We start from the raw sequence: 11,181 nt of genomic DNA on the forward strand, positions 1-11,181 counted from the left end.
ATATAAATAGTTTTTTACAATGTCAACACATCATTAGAGTTTTTGCATTCGAGACTTAAATATTAGTTTAATCATATAATTTATTTTATTAGACTTAATAAAATTATAAATAAATTTCTATACAATTGTAAGATATTAAATTTAAATATAATACAATTGTAAGATATTAAATTTGAATACAAGACATAATATTGGACTGGGTTTTCTTAATTTTTTTTAGCATATAATAACAAAATTATAAATGACTTAGAAAAATAGAAAAGAAGGAACACATTCAATTTTATTTTATTTTTTATGGAATTATTTTTTAATTTATTTTTCATTGTTTCCTATCTTTTTTGACAGGGCCACTTTTCCTTTTTTGAAATATACTTTTTTATTTTTTATACCCAGTAGGATTTTGTTTTGTTTTTTTTTATTATTCTGCAGTCTATAATTTTTGTTTTTTCTCTCTCTTCTCCCATCTCTCTCTACACGATTAAAACCCTAATTTGCCCTGCGTTCGTTTTTCCTTTCCTTGAAACTCCGACGATCTTTCTCTCCGGTATAACGATGACGACGGAAGAGAAGGAGAATCCGTACGAAGGTGGAACCGGAGGCAAGTTCCGCAAACGCCCCCTCCGAAGGTCTCAAACGACGCCGTACGATCGTCCCCCGACAGCCCTCAGAAACCCTAACAGTAACAACAACGGTTGGCTTTCGAAGCTGGTTGATCCCGCTCATAGACTCATCACTCATGGCGCACACTCTCTATTTTCCTCTCTTCTCCGCAAGCGCCTTCCTCCTCCCCCTCGTCCTCCCTCTTCTTCAGGTATCCACCTTTTGTTTTAATTATTATTATTTTTTTAATCTTTTTTCTTTTAAATATTATGAAGGTTTTTTTTCTTTTAATTGTTTACTGTGTTTTTGAATTTTACCTATGTAGATTGAAATTTTGTATTTCGTGTTTGGTAGATTAATAATTTTTGGTTATTGGCATTACTGTTAGGGTTTATGAAGAGGAAATTGTTCATTGCACGCTCATTTTATTTATTAATTACTTATTACTTATTTATTAATGAAGGTTTTGAGAAAAGTTAAGGTGGTAGTTTGATTGTCATCATCGTCATCATCAAGATGCTTTCTAACCTAATTGAAATTTTGTGCCCAAATTGTTCTTTAAGTGTTTAACTCTTGTATATAATTGGCTATTGCTATTCCTCGGGTTAGGGATGTATTATACTGTAGCTGCTGCTGTTATCAATCCTTGATAGCGGAGTGCCCAAGGACAACCTAGAAAAACACTTCTTCTGAAATATTTTATGCAGTTAATATAAAATATACACTATACATATAAACTACCCAAAATTCAAGACACACATAATTATTCATTGTAAGTCATAGCCTTTTATATAGGACTCAAATCCCTAACGTACCTTAAAATATCATAAATAATAATCAATGACATAGGTGTCATGGTTTGTCTATCGGTGTAATCGCTAAAATACCTCAACAACTATACCTCAGTGTTTATTTTGACCATGCCTGCTTTTTCAGCCGCAAAAGCTGTTGCAGCACCTGCTACTTTGAAATGTGATACAGGGGAGGGTGTTGAACAAGTCACGCTCTGCTTTGCTGCTGTAGTGAGCTATCTGTGTTATATATACCATTGGATGGGAATTGCTAGAGGATATCGAATAGTACCCTTAATACACTTCCATTTCAGCTTACTATAAGCAAAATGATAATTGTTCTCAAAATTGTCAGCCAGAAGATTTTTGGTATGCATATCTAATTTCTAAGATGGCAGTAGGTCAAAATGTCAATGAAAAATAGGGAAATGGGGGTCGAAGGTCGAGATTTTTTCTTTCTTAAAAAGTTAAAACGTTTATCTGTTGAATTTTTTCGAGGGGGTTTGTGGTTGAAGCAGAGGGACCAAACTGTCTGGTAGTCAGTGCAGTATTTTGTGAGTGTCGGTCACAATGAGCATTCGAGTACTGGGCAGGGGGCGCACACAAGCGTAACTTGACTACTCTTGTAATCTTTATTGATGTAGTGATATTTAGTCTCGTGGCTTACTTGTGGACGTAGGCCTATTGTTTGCTGTAGGTTAAACATGCTTAATACTATGCTTATTTTTTATCATCACCTGTTTTTCCTTGTTTACAGCAAGTCACTTGTTGTTTGTAACTTTTCTAGGGTTTTACTTTTTCTCACCCATTTTCATGTCATATGTTGTTCTTCTCTTCTTTGAAAGTAAATCACACGATTCCATGTGCTCTTTATTATCATAACTTTATGGATATATGGTTTTTTATGATACAGATATGGAACAGGAAACGAGGCAGGACAATCATCAGGAAGAAGCTGTATGTATGCATGCCCTCTATATATGTTGTGAAACCATTATTCTCTTTTTTGTTTTTTTTTGGGGGGGGGTATGATATCGATTTTATGATATAAAAAATCATGTTGGGCAATTATCAGTTTGATTACAGCTTGTTAATATTGTGTTAAATATACTGCACTATATGTTTAAATAAAAAAGCCAAATTTATACTTCTAATTCTAATCTTGTTGAGAGCCAACTTTATGGAGCTATTTGCAGTGCTTTTGAAATCAATTTTCATTTCTATTGATTATGCAGCATTGGAGCCGTAATGTTCCAATTGGTGAAACAGTGTTATTATTAATATCTTACTTTGTTTTTTCATTTCCTGTGTGAGAAACAGGTTGCAAAAGAATCTTCTGGCAAGGAACAAGGACCAGTTAGTAAAAGTAATGTTCAAGTTAATTGTTCAGACTTGGATCAAGGTGGATTAACAGATCTTGAGAAACTATTAAAGCAGAAGACTTTCACCAGGCACGTTTTGTATCCTGTGAATGATGATTAATTGTTTTTGGTATTTAGTTGTTGAACTGAACATAATTCTCTTGACCATTTGATAGTTTTTTACTTTCAAAAAATGCTTAACATAACTTGTAAATTGAATAATGAAAATGAATATGCATATAAAATAATATGAAATATCGTAATGATGTGTTATAGTAGAATTTTGGTTTGGTCAGTTGTTTAAATATCATTCTCTGACTTGATTTTGAGTTCTGTCTCATATTTTACTACATTTTGAGCAGCTTTTTGTGATTTGCGTCTTGGCATTTAGTTTTGTTTTTGAAGTTGTCGTTGTGATGTCTGGTTTTGGTTTACCATTTTTTATCTCTTGATTTTTTCATTAAATCTTTCATGTGTATAGTTTCTTGGGATGTTTTTGTTGTTCATCCTGTATGTGTTTTTTTTGTCTACTTCACAGATCTGAGATCGATCATTTGACAGCACTTATGCGGTCAAGGACTGTGGATACTACTCCTGTTAGGGGAGAAGATAAGAAGTCAGAGATGGTTCCCTCAGAACCAATGCTGCCTTCTGGACAAAACGAAGAATGTCCTAAAACACCCATTGTAGAAAATGGGATTGAAAACAATCTCGTGTTAACTCGACATGTTACTTCCAGTGTACGTGAACTTGCCTTAACAGTTATGTTTTGAATATGATTTTTGCTTAGAGCTATAAAAACATCTCATCGCACAATATCTCAATATTATGTTGGAGTTTCTTTTGATATCTCATAGGAACCACTTTTTTAACAGATATTGGAATAGTTTCTTAGAGTATCTTATTTTATCTCTTAACATTTGTTTCCATATTTCTTTGTTATTATCTTGATATATTTTCCTATGTAATTAGGATTCAGAATCTTGTAAAGGGCTAAGTGCTTATTCTTATTTTTAACCAATCATAACCATCAATTCTATAATAAAATATTCGTAACTCGAAGTCTTATTCTTATTCTATTTCTGTTCTTTTCATTTGAAATCCTTCTCAACTTATTTGTCTTTTGTGGATTTGAAACTACTGATTTCTCCGCTGAGCCATCTCACATGTTATTGGTTTGTAATCCCCATAGGTTCCTATCGAGGATGTTGCTTCACCTGCAGAGCTTGCAAAAGCTTACATGGGGAGCAGACATTCTAATGTATCCTCATCAATGCTCGGCACACGATATCCTGCTCTTGGGGAAAACTCAACTGTTCTAAAAAGTGAAAATTTTCCATATAAATCCCCTATTATGTCAATTGTGCCAAAGTCTACTAGACGTACTGCAGCTCATGAGACTGGTTTTGTGACCCCAAGATCTCGTGGCAGATCTGCAATATATAGTATGGCTCGTACACCGTATTCCAGAATTTATCCAAACTCCACTCTCAAGGTTTGCCTCTTTGTGAGTGACATTTTGGATCATAATGATTCTTGGATCAAATTTTTGATCTGGTTTCTCTCATTCTACAGGGAGGTGTGCTCGCTGTTCAAGGGGAGCCTTCGGCTTCAACTCAGTCTGCCTTGGATCATGACATGTTTTCTGGATCTACACAAGGGGTATAAATATTTCTTAGTTATAAGTCTTGTCTTTTCAGTGATATATGTATATTACAGGTATCTTGTTTTTTGTGTGGTGTTTTTCTCCTTATTTTTGCAGGGGATAAAGCGTAGAAATTTAGCAGCGGACAATAATATAGGATCTGTTGGTCCTATACGCCGAGTCCGTCATAAGTCTAATCTTCTATATTCTAAAGGCTCCAGCTTACCTCTTTCTGGGAGTGCTCTATCCGTTCCTAGGAATGGATTGGCTATTGATGCTGCTCAGCAACCCTCATCTTCCTTGCGGAACCCTGTTCTGTTAGATGAAGTTAAGTACAAGTCTGAAAAAAATGTTCCTTTCTCCTCAAAATCCAGTGAGATGGCAACAAAAATATTGCAGCAACTTGATAAGTTAGTTTCCCCCAAAGAAAAATCGTCCGAATCAAGGCTACCCGTAGTGAGTGATAATTCATCAATGAAGTTCTCACCTTCAATGCTACATGGGCAGGCTCTTCGAAGCATGGAAATGACAGATGCATCAAAATTGCCGGACAGTTTACAAAGTGATAAATTGGATGGCACATTTGGAAGTTTTTCTGCAAGTGCCCAGAATCTGAAGTCAATTTCACATAGTGATAAGGGTGATAATAGTCCAGCAAAACTTGTTGCTCCTTCTGATGAATTAGTTCCTGTTGCAACGACAACAGATGCAGCAAAGCCAAGGAATCAAGTCGTGTCTAGTGAAAATTCTTCTATGGTACAATCAGTTTTGTACCCCACACAAAAGAAGAGGGCATTCCATATGAGTGCACATGAGGTATAGATTTTGTATGATTATCTGTTTGAGTATTTCTTATTTTTTAAATCTTCGGTTGTAGTTTCACTCAAGTTGTTTTAAATATTGTTGTGAGAGTAAATGATATTACTAACCATATAGGCTTGTTTCTGATGGACATTTGTTTCTTTCTTCCATTTACTCCTAAATAATATGGAGTAATGCAATTGACTTTAACTTTTAGTTTCTTAGATCTTTATTTGATGGTTGTATGTTTTTATTTTATTTGATAATGATATGGCTCAACCTCAGATAATATGATTACTCACTTTCTTTTTGTGTCCTCTATTAAAGAATTCTATGGACCTGGATGATCATGTTCATGGAACCGTCTCTTCTTTTTCTCCTGTGGAGAAAGAAACAAGAAGGACCACTGCTATGGCAGATAAAGTGTCGTCTGGTTTTGAATCTGTTGTACGGGAGAGTCCCTCAACATCATCTGTAGTAATGCCATCCTCAAGTTTTATGATAGATGGTGGAGCTCATGCTAAGACAACTGAAGAGCCTAAGGTTTATGAGAAGTTTGAGGTATCACCCAATACAAAGCCACTTATCTCGGATTCAAACCATAATCAAACAGCTCCAGTTACAGCAGCTACAAGAACAACTTTTGGTTCTGACAAACCTGCTTTACCAAATGGATCTATCGCTAAGCCTTCTTCGTTTAATTTTCCGAATAAGATTACTTCGTCAGCACAGTTAACAGCTTCTGGTGCTCCATCAAAGGAAATAGCCAAATCAGCTCCTATATTTGGTTTGGGGAAGGTTGTTCCGTCAAAGGAGCCTCATGCTGATGCTCCATCAGTGAACTTTGAAACCAATAAAAATGTTTTCAAGGTTCCACCAATCCCATTTACTGCTTCATCATCAGTTGGTAGTGAATCTAATCTGAAATTTGGTGCTTCTTTTGATTCTAAGCCGGGAGGCTCAATCAGGTTAGTGTATCGTCTCTTCACATACAGACTGTTTTTATGGGGTTTTGTGTCTGTTCTTCCTTTTTTTACAATTGATCTAGTCTGGTAAAGTGATAATACCTTTCGCTACAGGGATGGTTTTCTATTTTGTGAAAAAATATATTCCCAATTTACTGCAATTATTTAGTTTTTCTTGAAATAATTGTGGGGGAAAATTTGTTGTTCCTTTTGACCTTAGTAGAACTTCCCTGAATATTGTGGGGGGGGGGCATATCTTTCGTTTCATTTATATCTTTTCTTACATTTCCATTTCATATGTTTAGCTACATATTGTACATGATTTGAACTTACAGGGCTACAGTCTTTTACTGGGGAATATATTTATCAAACTCACCCTTATGTATTTTATCATCTCAAACTTTGGATATTGTAGATGCTTGATAGATAAGAAAATGTATGCAATTTGACCGTATGCGTATGAATTGAATTTGAAATAATATATTTTTGCTCGCTTATTATTTTTAATGTGTTTTACAATCAAAATTATCAGAGAATACTTGGTTTAAATATTTATAACAACTATTAAGTGTTACAATCATTAATGTACTAAATGTTTGTTCCGTCTGCAGCTTAACTACTGTTGTTGATGCAACTGATTCTATGCAAAAAGCTCGTGACTCTGATAACGGCGATGCTGAGACTAATACAAATACTGGATTTTCTGTTAGGGAATCAGAACTAGCTGTTTCATCTGCAGCATCAACATCACTGTTGACACCACCAAATAGTATATTCAAATTTGGCCACAGTTCAAATCAAAATAATGGGTCCCTTGCTTCAGGCCCTTCATTCTCTTCTTCGATTCCATCTCTCATATCAAATAACTTAAGCAACAGTAGCTCATCCCTTTCAGCAACCACTGCTGCTTCCACTGGAGTTAGCGTGACAACTCCTGCCTCTATTGCATTGAGTAATAACAGTTCCCCTTCCTTCGCCCCAGTGATGGCAACTTCATCTTCAACAACTTCATTTTTCAAGTTTGGATCCTCTCCTTTCACATCAACAGGTTTATCTGTATCATCGTCTGGTTCAGAACCACTGGAAACCAAGAGCAATCAAGATGCAGGAATTGGTAATCTTAGCAGCAATGCATTTGGTAGTTCATCTGCTGCAGTTGGTAGCACAGGGAGTTCCATTTTTGGGTTCAGCTCTTCAGCAATGACAACTGTAACTAGCCAGTCTCAAAGTTCTTTTGGTTCTGGCAGTGGTTCTTTGTTTGGTTCCCAGGCTTCTCCTGCCAGTGGATTTGGAGCTTCTACTCAAACCCAGTCAGTTCAATCATCTGCACCATCCCCATTGTTTGGGTTGACTGGTCAGACAGTTTTTTCTTCTGGGAGTTCTTTGTTTCCTTCTTCAAGTTCTGCCACAAATACATCTTTTTCTTCTGGGAATTCATTGTTTCCTTCAAGTTCTACCACAAATATTTTCAATTCTGGGACAACTTTTGGACTTGGGGCACCTGCTTCCTCTTCGGCAGTCAACTCTAGTAGCTCTAATAGTGGTCCAAGTTCTACTTTATTTGGGACTTCTAGTTGGCAACCCAGCAACAAGTCTCCATTCAGTTCCTCCTTTAGTTCTTCATCTTCATCCGGGTTTTCGTTTGGAACATCAACCACAACTGTTGCTTCCACCAGTTCACCTACAATGTTTCCATCAACCAACACCGCATCAGCTCCTCAGTTCTCATTCACTTCAGCAACAGCCTCCGCCTCCTCACAGCCTGCTTTTGGAAGCCCTAATCCTGTCTTTGCTTTTGGTTCAGCTCCAGTTAATAACGATCAGACGAATATGGTTGACAGTATGGCCGAGGACAGTGTTCAAGCGACTCCGCCGTTGAGTCCTATATTTGGTCAACAACCTGCCCCAGTTCAATCAAATTTTGTATTTGGAGCATCCACTCATTCAGGATCCAGTCCCTTCCAGTTTGCTAGTCAACAGAATATTGCTCCACAGAATCCTTCACCATTTCAGGCTTCCGGCAGTCTGGAATTTAATGCTGGAGGAGGGAGTTTCTCATTGGGCTCAGGTGGTGGTGACAAGTCTGGTCGAAAAATTATTAAAGTTAAACATAGAAACCGTAAGAAGTAAGACTATTGTTTATGAAAACGGTTGCTTTCTATCATTGCCTCACACTTCGGTAGCGCAAAGAATAAATAAGTTCTGAAAAGCAAACGCCGGATGGTGCTGCTCATTTGGCAATCTGGACAAACGGTGTTATTGCTAGCTACTCAGCATATCCAAAATTCCGTCATCTTTCACCTTCAATATTCTTATGAAATGAGGCATAAGTTTTCCCAATTTTGTTATTGTATGATATGATAGAACATATGCACTGTACTTGTAGTGGTTTTAGGTCATACAGTTCACGATATGGTCATTTATGGTGGTAGTCACAGTTTGTTGTATTCTCGTCATTTGTAACATAACCAGAACTAGGGATGAATTTATAGCTGAGCTGGTTGTAACTTTTACAGTTCCAGTGAGCGACCCGTTGAATATTTTCTGCATAAAATACTGTCTTTTTGTTTAAAGCCAAAGGAAACAAATGACTTACGATGAGGGCCCACACCATTTTTTAATGAGGATTTATTGTAATCTATTTTTGTTGAATGAGAGTTTTAAACCATATGATCTTGCATTGCAGTATCCTGACAAAAGATCTAGTTATGTCGTGCGGTAAGTTTGACCAGACAGCAAAATTCTTCTAATGATACCCGAACTTTTTATTCAAACCGTACTATGCATGATATATCATTTTAAAAATTGTGAGAAAAAAGCCCTAGACTTTAAATTAGGAGTAAAATGACACTCAATAAACTTTTGAGTAGAGTAACTAATGCTGCTGCGAAAGCGAGTTATTTGTTTCTAATTTATCAATTAATATCTTCACAGGTTAAAATGAAGTAGCCATTTTTTAATTGAAATCACATTTAATATAATCTCCTATTTTTTTCATTAGAATTTATATTTTTAATTCCTCAACATTCTCTTTACAAGTTTTATCCAGGATTCGGATTTTATACTTTTTTCCTTAAAAAATAATCAGCCAATACTTTTTAAGCCAGTATATATCACCAACATTACAATATTTCTATCCACACCCCTAGCTTTGCTTCCTACACCTGTATTTTCTGCTATCTACACTTTTTTTTTTTTAATAAAAATAAAATATCTAAATGCCTTTGCATATTTATAACATTTGTAAATCTATCTTCATCACCATTCATAATCTCATAATTTACATCCTATAAATTTCCTCTTCATATTGTAGTTAAAGTCATCCAACAAAGTATGTTTATTGATTTTTGATTGAGTTCGTTTGTTTTGCTCTTCAAAATCTAGGAATTTTACGTAAACTCGGTTCACATACAATGTAAATATTTCAAAATATGAGGATTTTACATGAACTCAATTCACGTAAGTTGTAAATATTTCATATCTCGAGGATTATCCGTGAACTGAGTTCACGACGCGTTTTCAATGGAGTTTAAGAATTCACATGCAATACGTGAATTGAATTCACAAACACCTACGTGAACTCAATTCACGTGAACGTGATCTTAGTTAAGTAAATGAGTTCACATAGGTGCACAAGAATTAAGTTCATGTAGGCGTTTGTGAATTAAGTTCACAGGCGTTCGTGAATTCATTTCACATAAACGTTTGTGATCTCGGTTCAGTTTAGATATTTCTGAATTTTGGTTATGTTCTTTTTGGATGCAAATAAATGGACCAAGTGGGAGACAATAGTGACAAAATGTATGATGGTTTGTACCCAAATTTTGACGAAATGTGCGATGTTTTAGAACATGATTTTGACGAAATGTAGGATGGTTTGGTACCTAATTTTGATGCAATGAATGATGGTGTTGAATCTGAAATTGGCGACGCTATGAATGATGATATTGAACATGTTATGATGGATTAGACTGATGTGTTTACCACCAACATGATGTTTGATACTCATGATGATTTATGGAGTAGGCTAGAAATGTTGGAAGGGAAAACAAAAATATCGCTTTCTTTTTTAGATTTGAAACTACAACAACATGACCAAGAACAAAGATAAAATTAATTATTGGTTGTGAAAGAAGCGACAAATATAGACATTGAAAGAATCTTAAACCGATCAAAAGTACTTGAACTACAAATGTGAATGTCTATTAAGATTGAGAGGAACACCATGAAATGTTGGTGAGGGATGGTATCTGCATGTATCATATGGTCTAAATAACCACGAATTGGTCAAAAAACTGACTGGTCATTCTTTCTTAGGCCAATTGTCTAAGGAAGAGAAAATTGTACTTAGTGATATGACGAAGAACATGATCAAACCAAGAAATATATTACTGACATTAAAAGATCATAATGTTGAAAGTTTAATGACAATCAAACAAGTTTACAATGTACGTCAAACACATAGTTAATCACTTAAAGGTAATAGAACAAAAATGTAACATCTAATAACATTGATGAAATGCGACAAATACGTGTATCGTTATAGGAAAATAGATGGTTCAGATGAGTTGAGGGACATATTCTGAGTCCATCCAGATGATATGATTCTTATAAGTAATTTTCACATAGTATTGATTATTAGTGGCACATACTAGACTTGCATGTATCGAATGTCATTACTTGAGATTATTGGTGTTACTTAAATTAAATTATGCATAGGATTTTCATATCTACAGTCTAAGTATGCTGATAACTTCGCGTGGGCACTAAAAATGTTAAAAGAACAAATTACAAGTGGTGAAGTTCAAGTCATCGTTACTATTGATAGAGACATTGCTTTGATGAACACAATTCAATATGTTTTTCTAAAAGTAATCAATTCATTGTGCTTGTTTCATGTATGCAAGAATGTTAAAGTCAAGTATAAGATGATCATGTTTCCAAAAAGAAGCAGGTGCGCATAATGGAGACACGAGATGCTCTTGTTTACAGTTATGGTTGGGCTTAGCATTACATGA

At 35.4% G+C, this 11,181-nt stretch overlaps 1 protein-coding gene across 1 annotated transcript; it reads left to right on the top strand.

Annotated features, from left to right (window-relative positions):
* The first annotated feature begins 411 nt into the window (after positions 1-411).
* Positions 412-8,831, top strand: LOC101514568 (nuclear pore complex protein NUP1). Its single transcript, XM_004496036.4, has 9 exons — positions 412-811; positions 2,305-2,348; positions 2,712-2,842; positions 3,291-3,492; positions 3,945-4,247; positions 4,328-4,414; positions 4,515-5,213; positions 5,526-6,166; positions 6,775-8,831. The coding sequence occupies exons 1-9, from the start codon at positions 553-555 to the stop codon at positions 8,291-8,293; spliced, it is 3,885 nt and encodes a 1,294-aa protein (XP_004496093.1). The 5' UTR covers positions 412-552; the 3' UTR covers positions 8,294-8,831.
* Positions 8,832-11,181: the final 2,350 nt, after the last annotated feature.

The sequence above is a fragment of the Cicer arietinum genome, chromosome 4 (genome assembly GCF_000331145.2).
Source record: "Cicer arietinum cultivar CDC Frontier isolate Library 1 chromosome 4, Cicar.CDCFrontier_v2.0, whole genome shotgun sequence".
Lineage (NCBI taxonomy): Eukaryota > Viridiplantae > Streptophyta > Magnoliopsida > Fabales > Fabaceae > Cicer > Cicer arietinum.

Bases quoted from the DNA above. Each gene is read 5' to 3' on its own strand.
- LOC101514568 (XM_004496036.4), top strand. From the start codon at position 553: ATGACGACGGAAGAGAAGGAGAATCCGTACGAAGGTGGAACCGGAGGC. The intron at 2,349-2,711 runs GTATGTATGCAT...TGTGAGAAACAG, and splicing joins ACAATCATCAGGAAGAAGCT to GTTGCAAAAGAATCTTCTGG. The intron at 5,214-5,525 runs GTATAGATTTTG...CCTCTATTAAAG, and splicing joins TCCATATGAGTGCACATGAG to AATTCTATGGACCTGGATGA.